Raw genomic sequence first — 22,897 nt, 5'->3', positions numbered from 1 at the left:
TGGCATCACAGCATCACTGTAATTATGACAACAAGTGAACACTACGTCAGCTGCCTGCTGACAATCACATGATTGTGATCCTACTACAAATTGACCTCTGTGGACTTATCGGGACTTATCCGTCAAAGTCATACAAGGAACAATTGACTAAAATGTGGGGGTGTTTCTGAGTCTCATCAATTCCCGCCACCTGCTACATATTTAGGTCACATGATTAGATTTCCGTACATAATGTACACATGCTTAAACCTCGCCTGTGCTCAGTGCAAGGTCATTTAGCTTGTGGATACATCTATATTAAATGGCCACATTCTATAGCGCTGTGATTTCTGCCACACATTTTTTCAAGATTTCAGCCTTCTGAAATGATACGACTCGGCAGCTGTGGCAGAGTACGGTGCTCTCTGAATGCTTGTCTCGTTGATCATTCAAAACACAGAAAAGGAAAAACAAATGGTCACAAAATTGTCCCTCTCCCCCACAGATTCTGTGACATAGTGTAACAGATCATTTGACGTCTGATTTACTACATGCACACACTTCTCCGTTAGGTTTTTGTATGTTTCTGTATTTTGAGGTCCCTCTTGTATTCTCTCATGGTTACTGTAAGTCTCATTTGGTAAAATTTCTCTCAGATTTTAGCACAAAAGCTACACAATAGATTTTACATTGACCTTTTGGCCCTTTGCCTTTCTTTCAGAGTACTTGACTGTCTTCTCCCAAATGATTGCCTTCCATGACCCAGAGCTAAACAACCATCTAAATGAGATTGGCTTCATCCCAGATGTAAGTTACCGAGAGTGTGTGTCCTGACAGACTGATGAGAATAGGCAGCAGTGCAGGACATACCAGCACAGCAACATTTGCCTTTTATTGCAAGTTTATCTTTAATGTGGAGTCAGAGATGGTAAGAAATATGCTCTGTTTTTTGCTCCATGCCAGAGGCAAAGGAAATGACCATCCATACATTGTTATGTATATCTTTTCATTGTCAGTGGCATTTTTTTATTTCACGTCCTCCTTTCCAGAGTTGGTCAGGGTCAAGTTTTCCCCGTAGTCCACTGCTGATGATTTATACAGAGACTAATGTCTGCCAGGCACACTTAATGATTGTCCTCTGCCAGGCTTGCCTTATTTCTCTTACTTTGTGCCACCTCTTCCTGCCCTTCGCTTTCCTTCTTATAGCTCTGCTCAGACAGTGACAAGGTTAAAGTCTCCACTGTCTCTCCAGGGTTTCAGTTGGTGTGCTGATGAATGTGTGTCATCTGTGGACCGGCCTCTGAGACATTACCCAATGAAAAGTGGGGTCTTTAACACCGAGGAGTCAAGGATTTAAGCCTCCTTATCTTCAGTTTATGATGCTGCAGCTCTGAAGTGGTGCTTGTGAAGCACCAAACTGTGCTTGTTGAGTGTCTGTCAGAAGTGAAAGTGTGTAGGAAAAGAAGAATTGTTGCATGTAGGTGTTGGTGCTATTTCCTAAACAAAGACTTATCTTGAACAGTCGCCCTGTTGGGATACTTTCAGGTTTCTGGCTGCTGTGTTGTTCAGACTTGGCTTTTCGAAGAAAGGCATGCTTGGGAATTTTTTCTCCCCACTGCCGCCAAGTGTCTGCTTTAAGGGAGTTGTTGCTTTTCTCTCTGTAATAATATTGTAAGGTCTTGACCTTATTCTGCAAAGTGCCCTGAGATGGCTTATGTTGTGAATCGGTGTAGTATAAATAGAACTGAATTGAATTGCAAATGCTGACTTGCATGTACCAGCATTACCAGCACTGACTTGCCTCTCAAAGGAGACTTTGTATGGCTGTTTTCATTGTTAGGCCAGGATAATACTGGAACAGTCTTTGTTGATACAGGTTTCATACTTGATGTCAATCCATGCAATTAGACTTTACAGACTATAAATCCCTTTCCTTTTTCCTTTGTGGACTCTACAGAGAACACACAGAGAACTGTTGTTTTGCTGAGGCAATCAATCCATTGGCCTTAAAAGACCAAATGTCACTGCATTATGAGAGGATCTGGTTCCTCAAATACACTTCCGTTTAAAAGTTTGAGGTCATCCAGACAATTTTATGTTTTACATGAAAACTCACACTCTTGTATGTGTGCTAACATACACACGTGGACAAAATTGTTGGTACCCCTCAGTTAAAGAAGGAAAAACCCACAATTCTCACTGAAATCACTTGACACTCACAAAAGTAACAATAAATAAAAATTTATTGAAAATTAAATAATCAAAATCAGCCATCACTTTTGAATTGTTGATTAACATAATTATTTAAAAAAACAAACTAATGAAATAGGGCTGGACAAAAATGATGGTACCCATAACTTAATATTTTGTTGCACAACCTTTTGAGGCAATCACTGCAATTAAACGATTTCTGTATTTGTCAATGAGCGTTCTGCAGCTGTCAACAGGTATTTTGGCCCACTCCTCATGAGCAAACAGCTCCAGTTGTCTCAGGTTTGATGGGTGTCTTCTCCAAATGGCATGTTTCAGCTCCTTCCACATATGTTCAATGGGATTCAGATCTGGGCTCATAGAAGGCCACTTTAGAATAGTCCAACGCTTTTCTCTCAGCCATTCTTGGGTGTTTTTGGCTGTGTGTTTTGGATCGTTGTCCTGTTGGAAGACCCATGACCTGCGACTGAGACCAAGCTTTCTGACACTAGGCAGCACATTTCTCTCCAGAATGCCTTGATAGTCTTCAGATTTCATCATACCTTGCACACTTTCAAGACACCCTGTGCCAGATGCAGCAAAGCAGCCCCAAAACATTACTGAGCCTCCTCCATGTTTCACCGTAGGGACAGTGTTCTTTTCTTCGTATGCTTGGTTTTTGAGTCTATGAACATAGAGTTGATGTGCCTTACCAAAAAGCTCCAGTTTGGTCTCATCTGTCCAAAGGACATTCTCCCAGAAGCTTTGTGGCTTGTCAACATGCATTTTTGCAAATTCCAGTCTGGCTTTTTTATGAGTTTTTTTCAGCAGTGGTGTCCTCCTTGGTCGTCTCCCATGAAGTCCACTTTGGCTCAAACAACGACGAATGGTGCGATCTGACACTGATGTACCTTGGCCTTGGAGTTCACCTTTAATTTCTTTGGAGGTTGCTCTGGGCTCTTTGGATACAATTCCAACGATCCGTGTCTTCAATTTGTCATCAATTTTCCTCTTGCGGCCACGTCCAGGGAGGTTGGCTACTGTCCCGTGGGTCTTGAACTTCTGAATAATATGAGCCACTGTTGTCACAGGAACTTCAAGCTGTTTAGAGATGGTCTTATAGCCTTTACCTTTAAGATGTTTGTCTATAATTTTTTTTTCGGATGTCCTGAGACAATTCTCTCCTTCGCTTTCTGTTGTCCATGTTCAGTGTGGTACACACCTTTTCACCAAACAGCAGGGTGACTACTTGTCTCCCTTTAAATAGGCAGACTGACTGATTATGAGTTTGGAAACACCTGTGATGTCAATTAAATGACACACCTGAGTTAATCATGTCACTCTGGTCAAATAGTTTTCAATCTTTTATAGAGGTACCATCATTTTTGTCCAGGCCTGTTTCATTAGTTTGTTTTTTTAAATAATTATGTTAATAAACAATTCAAAAGTAATGGCTGTTTTTGATTATTTAATTTTCAATAAATTTTTATTTATTGTTACTTTTGTGAGTTTCAAGTGATTTCAGTGAGAATTGTGGGTTTTTCCTTCTTTACCTGAGGGGTACCAACAATTTTGTCCACGTGTGTAATTGCACAAGGGTTTTCTGATCATCAATTATCCTTTCAATTAGCTAACACAATGTAGCATTAGAACACAGGAGTGATGGTTGCTGGAAATGTTCCTCTGTACCTCTATGTAGATATTCCAATAAAAATCAGCCATTTCCTGCTAGAATATGCATTTACCACATTAACAATGACTAGACTGGATTTCTGATTCATTTAATGTTGTCTTCATTGAAGAAAAAATGATTTTCTTTCAAAAATAAGGACATTTCTCAGTGACAGCCAAACTTTTGAATGGTAGTGTATCCCCACCAAAACATGGCTCACCTAATGTGTTTTGTTTTTCAGAAAAAATAAAAGACCTTGTGCAAGCATGCAAAAATCACAGGTAGTCTTTGGAAACATTGGGCATTCAAGGATTGTGCTCCCGTAATGCCATAGGCAGAGAGTCAGATTGCATGTAGCCAGTGGTTTAATTTAGGCCACTTTCGATTTGGCCACATCTCGTCTCCTGGGTCTGCCATTTACACCTACACTAATCCAATCTGGCCAGACTCGCAGTCCTGCTGCTGAGCTGCGGATGAGACTTGGAGTGCAGTGGCTCTCTCTCCAGCTCATCACTCTCGGGCACACAAGAGTTCCGCTGAACAGTCACCAGCTCCCTCGCAATTAGCCATCAATTAACTGGCCGAGATAAGCTCCAATGTTCCTTCCCCAGACCTTTCGCCTGTGAATATTCCAGAGCCCCGGCGACAGTGGCCAGCAAATGGCAGGTGTTAGAACAGTTGGTTAATGGTGAGATGTTGGTGTGTTGGTACGCGTTCTTTCATTTCAATTTCACGCATTTTCTCCCGGGGACTGGAGAGAGCGGCGGAGGGGAGAGAAGGAGGAGAGATAACAAGATTGGTATAGTGAGACTCATTGTTAACTTTCTCCCCATTGGCTAATAACCAAACTCGGCAGTTTGATCTTTATTGCTGTTTCTGTTCCTCGCAGGCTGTAGAGATGTGCAGCCATGTGTGCTGCTTTTCTTGAAGACTGAAATCTCTCCAATAAAAATACTGTTCATTCGTTTCATTAGGGCTGTAAGCACTTTATTTGAACTTATTGAATATTATGCTCAAATGAAGGCTGAATCTGCTCGCAGTGTATCTTATTTTTTGTCCTCCTTGTGTTTTCTTTCTTCCCCACAGCTCTATGCTATTCCCTGGTTCCTGACGATGTTTACTCGTAAGTATAGTTTCGTTTTTGTGCTCACGCCGTCCACTTGATATGGCATAATCCAAAACTTTCCAAGGGTATTTTCATACTGCTTCAGTTAGATGAAAGAGACTGAAAAGGTCACTGGCTCCAGTGTGGACAAGTTCTGAAGGTTTTTTTAAAAGTTTTTTTTCCCCCCTCATGGTGACCTTTATTACAGCTGCTAATTAATTCCATTCCTGACCAGAAAGGACTCGGCCGCTCGGTCCTGGACTACCTGCGATTATTTTCCCTAGCACATTTCTTTTTACTTTGTATTTACCTGAATAAATTGAAAAAAAATTACAGCATATGGGTCAAGAGACACCTGCTCAGAGCAATGCTTTTACCCCATGAGTGAAAAAGATGAAAATACCCTCAAATATTTGGACAAAGTGTTAAATCCTGCTGGCTTTATCCAGAGCTTTCAATTGCATCTCATATTCTATGTCAGGGGATGGAATTTGCTTAGTTGATTTAAAACCTGATCCATGACAGTTCAGACAGTTTACAGCTGAGTTCCACTTGTCTCGCTGAGTTGAATTTGCAATGAGGCATCTCTACAACCAGAGATAGAAAGAAACTGAATCCATTTTTGAGACTTCTGTGCTGTGAAAAATATGATTGCTTGGTATTAAAATATATAAGCGAATTAAATTAGAAAATAAATTCAATGTCCACTAAGTATCAGCAGTTAAAAAATAAAATCATGATACCGCTTTCGTGTTAATGCAGTGACGATCAATGCAGAGAATGGGATTCATAACCTCCAGTTGTACTTGATATATTTTCTAAAACTCACTGTTGAAGATGTTTATTATCACACAGCTGCCTCAATAATGAATGACTGCAGTGCATGTTTTTACAGTCAGAATACGCGATTAATGTATTCTAACCTGCAGCTCATGAAAAGCTTTTAGGTGATATTTAAGAGGAAACAATACTGGAGGAAACAATCTGTCAGGGTCCATGGGTGGGATGTTGCCAACAAAATCAATTCCGAGCGCTCAACTCCAGGATGGTAAAAATAAAAAGTCCTTTAATGAATATGGATTTAATACATTATAAAAATGCATCAACAGTTATCGGCAAGCTTGCTTCCCTCAGGAAAACCTTGAGGAGGGTGTGATGTTTTTTTATTACTTGCTATGCCCATATTTATGAACAGCCTCTTTACTTTGATAATCTTGTGCCTTGGTTTGGATGCTGTAGACGACATCCTACCTCTTCTTTTAATGTTATCGTTGCAACATTTTCAAGAGGACCAATGGAAGAAAGAGCACAATAGACACTTGCCAGAAAAAATGTTAGAGGAAGCTCACTGAAGTTTTGAAGTTCACTGTTCACTATAAGATACATACATTACCTGTCAAAAGTTTGGAAACACCTTCTCATTTAATGTTTTTTCTTTATTTCCATGACTATTTATAGTGTAGATTCTCACTGAAGACATCAAAACTATGAATAACCACATATGGAATTATATAGGAATCAAAAGAAGTTTGAAATAAGTCAAAATATGTTTTAGATTTTAGATTCTTCAAAATAATCACCCTTTGCTTTGATTACTGCTTTCCACACTCTTGGTATTCTCTCCATGAGCTTCATGAGGTAGAACCTGAAATGGTTTTCCAACAGTCTTGAAGGAGTTCCCAGAGATGCTGAGCACTTGTTGGTCCTTTTGCCTTCACTCTGTGGTCCATCTCATCCCAAACCATCTGGATTGGGTTTAGGTCAGGTGACTGTGGAGGTCAGGTCATCTGATGCAGCACTCCATCACTCTCCTTCTTGGTCAAATAGTCCTTCCACAGCCTGGAGGTGTGTTTGGGGTCATTGTCCTGTTGAAAAATCAATGATGGTCCAACTAAATACAAACTGGATGGGATGGCATGTCTCTGCAGGATTCTGTGGTAGCCATGCTGGTTCAGTGTTCCTTCAGTTTTGAATAAATCCCCAACAGTGTCACCAGCAAAGCACCCCCACACCATCACACCTCCTCCTCCATGCTTCACGGTGGGAACCATGCATGTAGAGACCATCCATTCACCTTTTTTGGTTTCACAAAGACATGGTGGGTGGAACCAAAGATCTCAAATGTGGACTCATCAGACCAAAGCACAGATTTCCACTGGTCTAATGCTCATTCTTTGTGTTTCTTGTCCCAAACAAATCTCTTTTGCGTGTTGCTTTTCCTTAGTAGTGGTTTCTTAGCAGCTGTTTGACCATAAAGTCCTGATTGGTCAGTCTCCTCTGAATAGTTGATGTAGAGATGTGTCTGCTACTAGAACTCTGTGTGGCATTTATCTGGGCTCTGATCTGAGCTGATGTTAACTTTCCATTTCTGAGGCTGGTGACTGGGATGAACTTCTCCTCAGCAGCAGAGGTGACTCTTGGTCTTCCTTTCCTGGGGCGGTCCTCATGTGATCCAGTTTGGTCGTAGCGCTTGATGGTTTTTGTGACTGCACTTGGGGATACATTCAAAGTTTTTGCAATTTTCCGGACTGACTGACCTTCAGCTCTTAAAGTAATGATGGACTGTGGTTTCTCTTTACTTAGCTGATTGGTTCTTGCCATAATATGGATTCTAACAGTTGTCAAATAGGGCTGTCAATTGTGTACCAACCTGACTTCTGCACAACACAAGTGATGGTCCCAAACCCATTAAGAAGACAAGAAATTCCACAAATGAACCTTGACAAGATACACCTGTGAAGTGAAAACCATTTCAGGTTCTACCTCATGAAGCTCATGAAGAGAATGTCAAGAGTGTGCAAAGCAATAATCAAAGCAAAGGGTGGCTACTTTTAAGAATCTAAAATAGAAAACATGTTTTGACTTTCTTCACAATTTTTTGTTTACTACATAATTCCATGTGTGTTCATTCATAGTTTTGATGCCTTCAGTGAGAATCTACAATGTAAATAGTTATGAAAATTAAAAAAAAACATTAAATGAGAAGGCGTGTCCAAACTTTTGACTGGTAGTGTACATCGAGTGCTGACGACGGATAAAATATCCAAATGGATCCTCTTGAATAATTTCTGATTTGCTAATTACCCTGCAGTGTTCAACCTAAAAGCTTTTTTATGAGCGTCGAAAAGTGGCAACTCATCTCTCAGGAGTGTAGTTTCTGATGTTTTTAAATTGGACAGCATGATGATATAAGGTGTTTGTAGTGTTGTGTCATTCTCCCACGAATACAGAGAAGGGAAAAGCCACCTTTGGATGTCACTAAAACTAAGATGTCATCATTTACTAGGTCAAAATGAATACAATCCTATCAGTGTTGATGTAGATATCAAGATGTTTCACAAAAGTGTCACGTTAAATTTATGAGAATTTAGTTATTATTACGAACATTCTTTACCAGATTTGTCAAAAAATACAAAATGAGCAGATGTTTATAGATCTGAAGCCTTTTTGGCTTCTTTTCGGAGTCTGGCAAGTGAACATAGTTCCAGAGAAAGCTGTGAATCTAAAAAGAGTCTCAGTATAAACAAATGGTTTCCAGCACTTTGCACTCAACCTGAATGCAAAAAAATGATGCTAATTTGGGCACATTTTCGCAGGTGTCCTTGTTTTCAGTGCAAACTTGATCCAAATTAGTAGCATTGCGGTGAGTTCTGTTAACCTTCTATTTTGCATCATAGGAACATAAAGGTCTGTGTGTGTGTGCTCTCAGCATGTAGTTTAGCAACTGATGGCAGAATTATGCTCTGTCCACAGTGAAGGTAATTCTTTGAAATATGAGCATGGTTAGGGACAGGGCCCACACATCATTGTTATAAATTAAATTAGATTCCATTAGACTTCTATGCTGCCCCATCATGCTGTTTGAATGACTTTTAGCAGTCTCGATATAAATTTACTGTAGATCGTCCTCTTACAGACTCAACACCACCTGTGATTTGCATTAATTGCAGCCAAATGGTGTGGGTATGATTGAATCGTTGATCTCGCCGAACCCTGCGAGGTGTTTCATTCTGCGGTTAAACACACACAGCTATTCGCTCGCACAGAGACCACTCCTGGGGTGGAGAGTGTGAATTGTGACCCTTTTACCCCTTGTCCTCCCCCCTGAGGCAGTGTGTGAGTCCAGTATTCAGGAGGTGTGCCCTTCTGACTGCTAATGTCCTCGATCCAATATAAGACAAGGTTGGAGGGTCATCTTCCATTCACACACAAACACACCGCCTGTCACTCACACGCACCAGTCTACTCAGCTGACTGCTAATGTGGTGCAGACCCTCCCAGGCGTTTTCTCAGCACTCTGACTCTCTCAGCCTGCCTCATCACAGTCACACTCTGCCCACACACACGTCTGCTGCCGAGCATCCACCTTAACAAACCTCAGGATGATATAAACAGGTGGACTGTGCTGGTTCCCATGCATAAATCTCAACAGAAGGGAGACCTTAAATTTTGGAATCCTGAAAGTAATGTGAGTGAAATAATGGCTGCAGTGGGACATATTATCAGGATGTGGTTTTATTTAGCTTGAAACAACCTGTGCAGGTTTCTTGCTCAAAAGCTCTTCAGCCCCCTGATGTTCTCCCTGTCATTTTTCCACAACAACACCCACCTAAAAACATTTTCCCAGCTGCCTCCCCCACATCAAACATCCTTCCAGGCATCCTTGCCAAGACACAGTTTTGCTTAGTGAGCTTCCCGTTTTAGAGCTATACAGCCATGCTAAGTAAATGTGCTATGCACATGCAAATCATTTTCATAATACACAACCTGATTCTCCATTTCTCACTGTGTTCATGTTCACGCCATTGTACCTCTTGCAGGGTCCTATTGTGCGTCTCTGCAGGGATTTGTTTTCAGCCACTTTTCATTGCAGTCATCGTGTAAAATCTTCCTTTTATTGTGTTCATTTCTGCACCCACCATACAGATGTTTTCCCGCTGCACAAGATATTCCACCTGTGGGATACACTGCTGCTGGGTAACTCCTCGTTCCCCTTCTGTATCGGCGTAGCCATATTGCAGCAGCTGAGGGACCGTCTCCTGGCTAATGGCTTCAATGAATGCATCTTACTGTTCTCTGATCTGCCAGGTGAGAATATCACTTTGTATGTATGTCTATTTATATGCACTGCCTTTTGTATATCCCCTTCTTCAGCTCCATTCTATGCTGACACATTATCTTGAGAATTATCAAGAACCTAACAGCATTTATTACCATTTTCTGGATACGATAAGCTTTAGGATCCCTGCAGTAGGAAGTAATATCGCACAAGAGCACTTTTTTTCTGCCTTTCCTAAACCTGAGTTAAGATTTGTCCGTCTATATCAGCAATTGGCATTAGTAGGAGGTGTGTTGTTCTTCAGAGTACTAATGTGCACTGATGTGTCTGAGTTAATGACATCCTCTAAGCAGGCAGCTCTGCACTCTACTGAACAGTCAATCACTGGACCCCGGGAATTGTCAGCATTTACATCATCTTCATTCAGAACTTTAAGTCTGTCTTTTACCGTTCAGTCTCTCGGGTACAATATCATTAAATTAGCATGAACCAGGAGATGCAGTTGCACAAATGCAGGACTACTGATGCAAGAAACTGAGATGGACAAAAACAGGTAAAGCCAAGGGTGAGCGTATGAGTGTGAGGGTCGAGAGCTGCTTGAGGCAACTACCTGCATCACTAATACAAAGACGCAGAGATCAGTCTATAAAAATGCACTCAAACTGGAAGATGGTATCCTGGTAGGAAATGGGCCTAGAAGACAAAAAAGGATTAAAGGATAGGAATACCGTGGGTTACTGCGACCCCATCCCAGATAAGTGGAAAGAAAATGGATGAATGAAGAAAACAGGAAATAAGTATCATCCAGTGTACTATAAGACATGTTATGTTTGATAGACCTGTGTCTGCCTTTCTCCCACAGTCATTTCAGAAGATAGGGAACATTGCAAATTGTGTTTTTTTAGTGTTTCATTGTGCGACATAACTGCTTTATTACTGTAGTTCAGAAGCAGGAGGTGGGGTGACATATAATGAAACACAGTCTTTTAACATTGCAATATGATTGTTAACCCCTGCAGATTTCAATGTGTTACAGAGAAGATGAGCAATTCTTCTTCTTTTCTTAAGTAAGACACACAAGGGAGACTCACAAATCCAGGGTGGGATGATTCTATTTATGCGGGGTTGATGGAAATGTTTTCTTATGAACTTCATTAACTCTGTAGGTTATACAAATCCATCAAGCCCTTTTAACAAATCTCCTCCGCAGCAGAGTTTTCAAGCAAAGTGTAGGCGGACACTTCAACAGTGCATTTGGGATTTTGTTGTTTTTGTTGACTGTACTTGCCACACGGTGAAGACTCCTAACAGTGTCTTTTAATATGTGCCCACTTTACTGCTACTTTACACTTGCACAAAGCGATTACTTCAGCAAAGTATCAGTGACATGAAGTCAGAGAGCGGCATTTATAATGTATGTCTTCTGAATGTACCTCTGCCTGGGGGATAGCTTGTACAATTTCCTTTAAAACTCCATTTCCAAATGCTGCTTAGCCCTGTTTTTTTGCTTGCTGAAAGGCAGAATGACATTGGGATTTCAAAACCAGAAGAGACAGAGACGATTTGTCCAGAAGGGACGCTGGAGCACTCTGTAAACTAAGCCTCTCCTTCTGCCTAACTTCAGCGCTGCCATACTTCACTGTGTTTTACTGCCCACGTCCAACAGATTCATGTGATTGAGGCAGAAGGGAAAAGGAGATCCAGTTCTCCATATAAAGGTAAAATATGTTGGCCGAGAGCTGCAGTCAGCGTCTCTGGCAAGATTTTCCACAGAGTGGCTGCTTCTGCCAGCTTGTTTCTGTAGATCACTGCCAGTCTCATTATTGCAGCTTGTGTATACCTGAGTAGTTACGCTGTAGTATCTGGCTCTTACTCTCAACTATATTAGGAAAGAATTCTGGGTTGCAGAATGACCTCAAACAGGAGTTGTTTACTTAAGCCTCCAGCCATGTTTTGGTCTCCGCTCAAAAGAGTTTTGTGTAACTTGTTGTAAACACAGATTGCTAAATCCAATACCAACCAGTTAAGCACAATATTTATCATGTCTACGACAGCAGGGGCGCTACTATTATGGGCTTATTGGGCTTTCCTAGCCACACACGTCTGCTGCTTCCCATCAGCCATAGCTGTGCTTGAATCAGCATTGGTTTGTCTGTCCGTTAGCAACATTATTAAAAAACGGACTAATGGATTTGGGAAATGACACAAGGACCAAGTGATTAGACTTTGGCAGTGATGCAGCTTATAGTCTGGATCCACGGATTTGTTAACCCTTTAAGCTGCAGTCAATTCCAGCCATTTTCAGTACAAAAAATCGCTAATATTCTATTTGTAAATAAAAAATATGACGAGAAATGCAGGGAATATTGGACGCGCATCGCGAGGTGCATTTCCTTGAAAACGACCGATTCGTGGATCATATACCGACTTCAAGACATGTTTTGGACAAAATATTTTACTGGTTTGTTTCATCTGGATGTCTAAGGTTGGATTATGGCCAATTTTTTGTGGAATATTTTCATCTGTGTGTAATAATGAACCCGGAAATGTGAGTCGCGCTGTGTACGTTGAAGCCGTGTATAGAGAACGGATGGATGGATATTCGTTGTTTGTTGGACAAGTGTGTTTATATTACCCGCTGTGGTAATCACATCTGAAAGTGGTTTATACCGGCGGATTCATGAGAATCTAAGCTTTCCATCGGCGTATAGTGTTTGTATAATCGCGTTTGCAGCCTTCGGACATTCTTTAAATTCCTATGCAAATTAGTAGGTGTACCGCCGGCGGTACACTGAAGTTTAACGGGTTAAAGATTTCTGTATGATTGCGAGATAGCGGCACGGCATCACTGTGACAAGTGAACACTACGTCAGCTGCCTGCTGACAATCACATGATTGTGATCCTACTACAAATCGACTGCTGCAGACTTATTGAGGCATATCCATCACAAATCATTAGGTCTGCCCGTCGGACGTTGCGAACTGAACAGAATATTTGGATATTCGTCATTAATCGGGCCTGAATATCCGGATCCCAGAAACTGCTATTCGAGCCAGCCCTAGAAATTATACAAGGAGCAATTGATTAAATTGTGTGTGGGTTTCAGAATCCCAGCAATTCTTGCCGCCCGCTACATATTTAGGTCATGCGATTCGGTGTCCGCACATAACTTGCACACGCCTGTGCTGTGTAATTATCACATGATACTCAAATTTTTGGTACAGATTTTGTGATTATGATACATCTGGTAAGACTTACTTTCCTGAACAGCTGAATGATAAAGATTTCGAATGAGCACATCATCCATTGATTTGCGTGAACTAAATAACAAACATAGGTTTGGCATTATTGTATGAGTGAGTTATTTAGGTTTTTAATAGTGCTTGTCAGCATCTGCTGGAGAAATGGTTTTGAAGGTCAGCGTGTGCTCTGCCTCACTGCATTCATGTTTATGAACATACACACACACACTCACACAGTGAGTTATGCTAGATATCCTGTGATTTGTGGTCCACACCTGCTCCTTTCTGCCATCAGGCGTGCAGAATTGATGTCCTCATACAACTGAAGCTCACATTCATTTGTTTCAGAGCCGAATCCACATGCGTCACGTCTGTAACTACAGGAACTGCACGTGTGGAGCCAGAAAAGCGTACCCTGCTGCTGGCTGGACATTAAAAAAGAAGAAAAATAGGATCTAGCTCTCTCCCTCTGTGTAGCACTCAGAAAAGCACAAAACACTGGGAATGGTTTTGAGATTGATTCTTTTCCATCTATTCTCAAAACATGTAGAACATAACTGATTTTAATTTGTATGTAAAGCATAGAAAGAATTACAGACTATATTCAGCAGACATTTTAGAACCGTTCATACATTAAACTCTGGCAGTTGTAATTTCATACTGAGCAATGTTACACTTAAGTGATTGTCTAAACCTGCTTTGGAATGAGCTCATCAAGCCCCACTTGGTACCATTAACGCCTGGTACACATCATTATGATCTGTGTTACTTTTAGCTTGTACAGCCTATACTTAATGCCCTTGCATTACTTACATTTGTCTTTATCTGAGGTTCAGACAGATGGCTATACTTTGGAGAGATGCATAAGTAGACTTGACATTTAGTTGTGAAATAAAACCTGCTCCATGTCTATTTCTGTCTGCAACTGTCAGAATAAAAGTTAACAGTCAAGATAATATTGCAGGACAGTAGCTCTAACATGATTCACACACACTGTTCTCGTTCCCTCTTTCGAGGTAGTAAATGGGGCTGGTGACAATAATTCTCAGTGACAAGTCTATTACACGTAACACGGTGGAGTCTATAGTTGCCACCACTCCAACCAAGAGGAGAGGTCTAGATTCAGAGAAAATAATAGTCACATTTGGTTCCACAAATTATTATGTCAGGTGAATCATATACTGCGTATTATGACTCGTCATTGTACATACAAATAAAATTCTTTTTTACAAATAGGTGTGCTTGAGTCTGTAGAGCAGGGGTGTCAAACATGCGGTCCACGGGCCAAAACCAGCCCATTGGCCGATTTTGTAAAGTGCAAAAATTGCAAAGATATGAATTGTGAATTGTAAATTCGTAAAACTATAAATTTAAAATAATTTCTATACCATGACAAGTTGTTTTGGTCATAAAGTAAAACACTAGATTGCTCATTGTTCTTATGTTGTTTTGTGCCTCGTTTTTGTAGTATTTTGTCTTGTTTTGAGTTTTTTTGTCTGACTTTTGCTGTTTGACTCATGTTTTTTGTCATTTTGTTTCTTGTTTTTGTTGTTTAGTGTTTCCTTTTTGTGTCGCTTGTGTTGTTAGTCTTATTTTTGTCATTTTGTGTTTTATTTAATTTGTTGTTTTTTTTGTCTCGTTTCTGTTTTGCCTTTTTTTTGTCTCGCTTGTGCCTTGTTTTTGTAATGTTTTGTCTTGTTTTTATTGTTTTTTGTCTTCTTTTGTCATTTTGATTGTATAGTAAAATGCTGTGTTGTTCAGTTCTAGATACCTGAGACTAAATGTTTTGTGTCTTTGTAGATACTCTGTGATCTGGAAGTTGTAATGTTTGAAACTGAACAAATTTTTCAGTTTGTTCATAATATTTTGTCAAAAGATAATTCCTTAAATGTGAACATTTTCAGAACATGCCTTTTTTACACTGAAACAGAGGAAAACATTGTAATTGTTGTTATTTAAAGGTAATTACAGACTCTTATTTTACTGATCCAGCCCACTTGAGATCACATTGGGCTGAATGTGGCCCCAGAACTTAAAACAGTGTGACACCCGTTCTGTAGACTTTTAAAAACGACTAAAACATGGCTGACTTGTATTCAGTGAAGTTTTGTGATTAATTTGACTCTCAGTATATCAGAGTATGAAATAAAACAGAATGTGGAACGGGTTACCTGTGCTGCAACATTCTGCCTCGCAGCCAGCAATACATCTCAGCTTGCCATTTGTTGACTATTAATCTCATTTTGTGATTCCCATTTGCTTAGTCTCGTAGCCTCAGGTAATCTATACGACTCTCTCCTGTTTGGAGACTTCATTGATTCACTATGGACTGGAGAGACTCTCCGGCTGACGGGAACTGTATGTTTACTGATGATGCAGCGGCATTTGCCTTCACGGGACATTAGCATCTGCCTCAATGAGCCGAGATGGGTACAGAACTGATGAGCTCTAGTTATAGACGTTTAGCTCTGAGAAAAACAACCACACGTTGCTGAATCTACTTATGGAAACATTGCACGCAGAGACACCTTGAGAACACTAGCAGGAGAAGAAGAAACACTGGAATAGCAAAAACTTGGTATTACAAGTTTGACACATGACGTATGTGCGTACAGCTAAGGTTTAAGGGTTAGGGTTGATGTGGAGCATTTTGAAAACAACGTATAATAAGAGAAGAAGGGTAAATCTTTCACACCTTTCATATTAAGATGTCCTGAGTACACTGTATGCACAATTATTAAGCAAACTGTATTCCTGAGGATTCTATTTATTGTTGAACAGCCACAAAACTCTCAGTCATTGCAAAATGTAACTGAATCTCAAGTCTGAACGTTTATCAAAAGAAGTTTTGTCCTTCTGAGGCGACTATCTAATTGTGCAGAACTTTAGGGCAACTAAATTACAAAGAATTTGTCCCAACTCACTTATTTATTCCCAATTTGTTTCCAAAGTCTGGACACATAGGAAATCTCATTAACTATATTTTTTTTGCCTCCACAGGTTCAATATGGCTATGTCGAAAGAAGAAAGAGTTGAACTGGTACTTCTCAGGGGTGAGATGAATTTAAGGCACGTCATCTTAGGAGGATTCCACTTGACTTTTCCACTGTGGCGAAGGTGGTTAAAAAGTTTAAAGAAATGGGCAAACCCTGTTCTGGACGACCAAATGTATCACCCGAAGTTAAAGAATCGGTCATTGGTCATGGCTAAAATCCATGCTAGCTCCAAAAAAATCACTTCCTTAACCCTAACCCTATCTTTCCATACATCCATCTTTCACTTCCACTGAGACGTACCAGGTCAACTCTTTCTTCTATCGAGAAAGCCATATTTAATATGTGGAGGCAAGAAATTTATAGTTAGAGATTTCCTATGTGTCCAGACTTTAGGGACACCGTGTACAACAAGCCCGTTATCCATGGAAACTATCAGTGTCTTCTTCTGTTCAGTCAGCTGCTCAAAGAAGAGTGTTGTCTTCCCTCTGTATAAATCTCACATTTGAGAAGGGCCCACAAGTTCTCAGTAACATGTCGGTCCAGTCAGGAAAGGGACCAGCTCTTTGTTTGGACATCTTTTAGGCAGATACTTGATGCACTGGATGGAACATTGTAGTCCGTGAACATCATCTTGAATGTTATGGATTTCTTTCTGCTGCATTGCTTGAAACTTTCAGAAACTGGCTGCAAGTTTGGGGGTTGACTTTCATTTCTACCAAAAATGGCCCAACTATCCATCCATTATCTATACACCACTTAATCCTCATTAGGGTCATGGGAAGCTGGAGTCTATCCCAGCTGATTTAAGATGAAGACAGGAGACACCTGGACAGGTCGCCAGTCTATCACAGGGCTACACATAGGGACAGACAATCACACTTTGGACTGTGGGAGGAAGCAGGAGAATCCAGAGAGAACCCAGACATGCACAGGGAGAACATACACACTCCATGCAGAAAGATCCCTGGAAGGCAGGGATGCGAATCGGGGATCTTCTAGCTGTTAGGCAACAGTATGGTCCAACTCGCTCATCCTTAATAATAAAACCATTGCCCTTCTGCCACCTTACTGGCACCTGACTCGAGTCCTCTGTCCGCTAGTGATTTAGGTACAGGTTCATCCATCTGCTTCATTATGGAGCTGCTCTCATGTCATCTGTCCATGAAACCTTTGAAATACGATATTTACGAGCCCAATCTTGACGCTATAACACGTGAATCCTGTTTTAGCCTTCTTCACTGTGGCCGTGTCTCACTTGACAGTTGACTCTAGAATATGCTGGCACTGGAGGATTGTGGCCTTTTTGCGGCTTCACATTTCATTTTCTCAAGTCTTTTACAGTTAATTTGCACCTTTTACTCTCCATGTATTTTTTGCAAACCTCTTGACCATTTACAATATAACATTTGATTTGTGATCACACCTCAGTAGTTTAGCTGTTTCATTCATGCTGCATCCATCTGAAAGGTACACTAGTGTTCAAAAGTTTGAGGTCACTTAGAAATGTCTATTTTTGAAAGAAAAGCTGTTTTTTTATGAAGATAACATTAAATGAATCAGAAATCCAGTCTAGACATTGTTAATGTGGTAAATGACTATACTAGCTGGAAGCAGCTGATTTTTAATGGAATATCTCCATAGAGGTACAGAGGAACATTTCCAGCAACCATCACTCCTGTGTTCTAATGCTACATTGTGTTAGCTAATGGTGCTGAAAGGCTAACTGATGATCAGAAAACCCTTGTGCAGTTATGTTAGCACATGAGTAGAAGTGTGAGTTTTCATGGAAAACATTGTCTGGATGACCCAAAAGTTTTGAACAGTAGTGTATGCTTATATTTTTGATTCATCAGTGCTAATTAAATCTCTTTTTTGGTATCTTTTTTTTTACCTATATAATTGTGCATAATTTGATACAAAAAGATTGACCCTCCTTCACTGCACGTTTACATATGACCAGAAAAATGATGAAGTCCGGTAAGCACTCACATTTATAAAGTTTGGAGGTGGAAAATGTGCATAGAGGTAATGATAAGGATGGAATACAAATTACTGTGCATGCTGTGTGTATTTCTATGAAGCCATATTTCTTAATCATCTCAGATTTGCTCCATTAATTGTGCTGAAAGTTGAACTAGGAGCAATATTCCTACAGTTACTATTAATAAGGAGAAATTATTTAATTTTTTGTTTTCGAACCAAAAATGAAATAAATATTGTCACTTAGAGTCTCTTACTGGTGCCAATGTGCAATTAACAGCCTTCGAAGGCTGACGGGCTCCTTTGTATACAATTTCATGATGTAAAAATAAAGACACAAATACATCTGCACAGTTTTAGAGGGTACGTTCTATTTGAAAGAATACAACACCAATTACTGTATATTTCAAATGACAGGCACCGTTTTCACCATCTGACACCGTCTTGTTAGATCTAATGCAAGTCTGAAAATAGCGATGACAGCTGTATTTCTCCAAAGTAATTCTTTTCAGTTCAGGTATCATGAATCCCTAGCCTTCACTTGGACGAGCACTACTTTGTGGATGAGGTATACATCTCAAACAAATCGAGCCACAGTAATTTTTATTATTTGAAAAAGTTTTCTTTTTACTCTTTTGACACCTCTTACAGGAAACATGTTTGTACAGGCACTGCAGCTAATATTGTCCATACAAATATGTCCTCTTTTAATCGAATGGACCCAACATTAAGAAATGTGATTCATTAGAATAATACATGATGGCTCTGAACACTTCAGGTCATTTGAGGTTGATCTCTTAAGTGTGAAATGTGCATAAGTAGCGATGCATATCAAATGAGTGAAGAAATACTCTAATCTGATGCAACAATGATACCTGGATGATTTGAGGCTGTACAATTGCAATGCTCATCATTCATATAAGTAACCACTGGAATGCTGCTCTGGTGCTGGAACATGCATATATATTAGTGCATTATACATGCACTCCTAATGTTTTAGTGAAATGGAATAGAGCGCCCGTCCCTCTGGTTTTGATTACAAATTATGACTGACAAATAGTATTACTGTGCGAAGGAGTGATGGACAAACCCCTGGACAATAGATAATCATTGCTACACACCGGCAGTCGCACCGATTATTACCAGTGTCATCATGGATTGCAATTAGAGAGCTACAGTAATGAAAAGCAGGAAAAGGAATTGACAGTTGTTAGTTTTGTCAGCCCCATTCTGAAAAGCCCATAAGTGCCTCTTAGCTAATCTTGCTATTCTACTATTTGTGGCAAGAAGTCGCAACCCACAATCAGCACCTATACATAATTACTAAAATGTAATTTTGCCTGACAAAAAAGAAAAATTGCCCCTTAACGAAATTGGCTGTGTTGGAATGCCCAGCTGAGCCCAGGGCTTGTTACAGCTGCTATCAATCTCCTCTTCCTCATTTCTGCCTCTTTTAGTGGAAGGAGTGATTGCATGCACCGTTCATTGCTCCAGGGAGGGAAAATGTGTTTCCCTGAAATGCCTGCAAGCCTGTCGCTTAGGGAACTCAGACCACCAGCATGTTTTTCACTGGAATGGACCTTGTAACTGAGTTTGTGCGGTCCCATCCCATGAGAGCTGACAACCCCCTAACCTTGACTTGCTGCTGTGGGACAGAGGGGGGGGAGCAGATTCATCTTCTATATAATTTCACTGGAGTCTGGGCCAGGTGCAGGTCACACCAAGGAGCGGTCATTAGCCTGACTTGCATATTAGCCATGAAAAAGCGACGTGAAAGAGAGAGGCTGTCAGTGTGAAAGATTGTGAAAGAAAGAATTCCTAATTTACCCAAATCCTCGGCTAATCCAGTGAGTCCCTGTTCCCTAATCCTCTCTATTCTCTATGCAAGAAGCAGGAGAAGGGTGGATACTGCTGCAGAGGCATTCAGGGGAGAAAGAAGAATTTTTGCTTTGCACTGAAAACTTATTTTGGGACGAGAGCTGAGATGAAAGACGGCAGCTGAACGATGGGCAGTTATTATCTTAAAGAGCCACTGGCGCTGTTGGATGACTTCTTAAGACTATTAATGGCAGCAAAATGCCAAGGTCAAGCTGCTCACTTCTGCAACTAAACCTCCCACATTACATTTGCATAATCTGTTATGCTTTATAACTAAATTACATTTTTTTTTGTATCCGTTCTTTTTTCCCTGACTTATTTATATTCTTCACACAGCAGTTAAATGATTTACTGAAGTGAACTGTTGACAGTAATAAGTGAGAATATACAGATTAGTAGAATCCCCTCTGTTCTGAGTGGTTTGTTTCACTTGAAATGTCTTGACAGCCACTAAGTGGATTGCCATTAAATTTGGGACACACGTTGATGCCTCCTTACTTTGGTAATCCTGTTGAGATTCAATTTAGCAACATTATCTGTTTAATCTTTTGCTCTGTTGTTTAGTTGATGACCGAACACCTGCAGAACAAACGATATTCCCACCAACTTTAGCTGTTTTTTTTTTTTTTTTAAACAACCTAACCTCCAAAACCAAAGGTGTTAAACATGTGGCCCATGGGCCAAATTGGGCCTCCCAGAGGGTCCAGTCTGGCCCACAGGAGGACTTTACAAAGTGTAAATGTTACAGAGAGGACATTAACTGCAAATTGTACATTTATAAAACTAAAGTTAAAATAATTTCTTGACCATGACAAATAGTTTTGATCATAAAGTAAAATATCAGATTGTTCATTGTTCTTTTGCCATTTTGTGTCTCATTTTTGTAATATTTTGTCTTGTTTTTGTTGTTTTTGGTCTTTTTTGTCTGACTTTTGTCATTTGATGTCTGTCTCTGTTTTTGTCATTTTCTTTCTCATTTTTGTTGTTTTGTGTTTCCTTTTTGTCTTGCTTGTATTTTTTTGTCTTTGTCATTTTGTATTTTGCTTTATTCATTGTTTTTGTCATTTTGTGTTTTTTTTGTCTAGCTTGTGTTGTTAGTTTTTGTCCATTTTTTTTGTCGTATCTAATGTTTTGTCTCTTTGTTTTGTCTCATGTCGTTTCTCATTTTTTTGTCATTTTGTTTCTCCCATTTGTTCTATTGTGTCTTATTTTTGTAATATTTTGCGTTGTTTCTGTTGTTTTTTTGTCTTTTTTTGATCATAACGTAAAATGCTATGTCATTCAGTTCCAGATACCTGTGACATATTTTTTGTGCTTGAGTAGACATTGTGATCTATAAGTTGTAATGTGTAAATGATAAATGATGTTTTTGAAATTGAATTTATTTTTCTTAAGAAACTTCAGTTTGTTCATAATGTTTTGTTAAAAGATAATTCCTTAAATGTGAACATTTTCAGAATGTACTTTTTTGCACTAAAACAAAGGAAACATTTGGAGTTGTGCTTATTTATAGTTATTATCCTGTGATTTTACTGGTCCGGCCCACTTAAGATCAAATTGGGCTGAATGCAGCCCATCAACTAAAATAAGTTTGACACCCCTGTTCTAAACTAAGAAGATAAATGCACATGATACCTGCTGAACACCAGAATGTTCTGTAATGCTAGCATGGCTTCTCTGTCATTCATGACTTTGCTAACAGGTTGTGACTACACGGTTGTAAAGGGACATTTTTATATTTCTCTCCCGTCTATTTTGCTGCACAGAAATTGACATTGAACGCTGCGTCCGGGAATCCATCACCCTGTTCTGCTGGACTCCAAAGAGCGCGACGTACCGTCAACACGCTCAGCCTCCAAAGGTCGCTGGTGACAATGGCTTTGGGAAAACTGCAACATACTACTCATCCGACTACCAGGACATGCCCAAGACAGACCTGGTGAGTTTTAGTCATCCCACACTCACACATTTTACAAAAAGAAAAATAACATGTGAATTCATATATGTAAAGTTTCGCACTTCTGCTTAACAAAGCCCTAAACTGTTCATCTACATGTTACTTCATTTAATGAGTCACTGAAAATTGAGATTAGTCCACATAAAACCAGGACAACAGTTGACTTTTGTTTCTGTCTTGGTGTTTTCTGTGAATTGTTGTGCCATCTTCGGTGGAGTAGAAGACTTTGTTCCAGGTAGTTGTTGTCTGAAGTAATAAGTGGTCTCATCCAACAAGCTTGTTGGTTGTTTAAGGCCTGAACACAGGTTTCAGAGAAATTTTACATTAAGTTAGAGACAGGATTTTGTATGTGATATAGCACCTTGTGTACTGCAGCACACTTAACTAATGTAAGTACAGTGCCTGTACAGTAAAAAAAGTTGCACACTGTCATTTTTCATTGGACCACCTTTAGCTCCGAGAACAACATACATTCACCATGTCATCGCTTCAATAAGATTCTGCAATGTCACAGCATTTATTTCTGTCCAGAGTTGTATTAATTTTCTACCAAGATCTTATATTGATGATGGGAGAGTCAAAGTCTTCTCCAGCATATCTCACAGATTCTCAGTGGGGCTGAGGTCTGGACTCTGTGGAGGACAATCCATGTGTGAAAATGACGTCTCATGCTCCCTGATCCACTCATTCTCAATGTGAGCCCCATGAATCCTGGCATCATCATCTTGGAACATGTCCATGTGATCAGGGAAGAAAAACTCCACTGATGTAAAGACCTGGTCATTCAGTATATTCAGGTAGTCAGCTGACCTCATTCTTTAGGAACATAATGTTGGTG

At 40.0% G+C, this 22,897-nt stretch overlaps 2 protein-coding genes across 2 annotated transcripts in view; one reads left to right on the top strand and one right to left on the bottom strand.

Annotated features, from left to right (window-relative positions):
• Positions 1 to 22,897, bottom strand: part of gstcd (glutathione S-transferase, C-terminal domain containing) — a 457,968-nt gene that overhangs the window by 212,437 nt on the left and 222,634 nt on the right. The window lies entirely within an intron of this gene.
• Positions 1 to 22,897, top strand: part of tbck (TBC1 domain containing kinase) — a 63,211-nt gene that overhangs the window by 10,830 nt on the left and 29,484 nt on the right. The window contains exons 20-23 of the mRNA XM_051945179.1: positions 701 to 786; positions 4,928 to 4,964; positions 9,873 to 10,034; positions 21,869 to 22,041. Coding sequence (XP_051801139.1) covers positions 701 to 786; positions 4,928 to 4,964; positions 9,873 to 10,034; positions 21,869 to 22,041 — 458 coding nt within the window. The remainder of the gene's footprint in view (positions 1 to 700; positions 787 to 4,927; positions 4,965 to 9,872; positions 10,035 to 21,868; positions 22,042 to 22,897) is intronic.

This window comes from Acanthochromis polyacanthus, chromosome 3, assembly GCF_021347895.1.
Source record: "Acanthochromis polyacanthus isolate Apoly-LR-REF ecotype Palm Island chromosome 3, KAUST_Apoly_ChrSc, whole genome shotgun sequence".
NCBI lineage: Eukaryota > Metazoa > Chordata > Actinopteri > Pomacentridae > Acanthochromis > Acanthochromis polyacanthus.
This window is presented reverse-complemented; position numbering and strand designations above follow the sequence as displayed.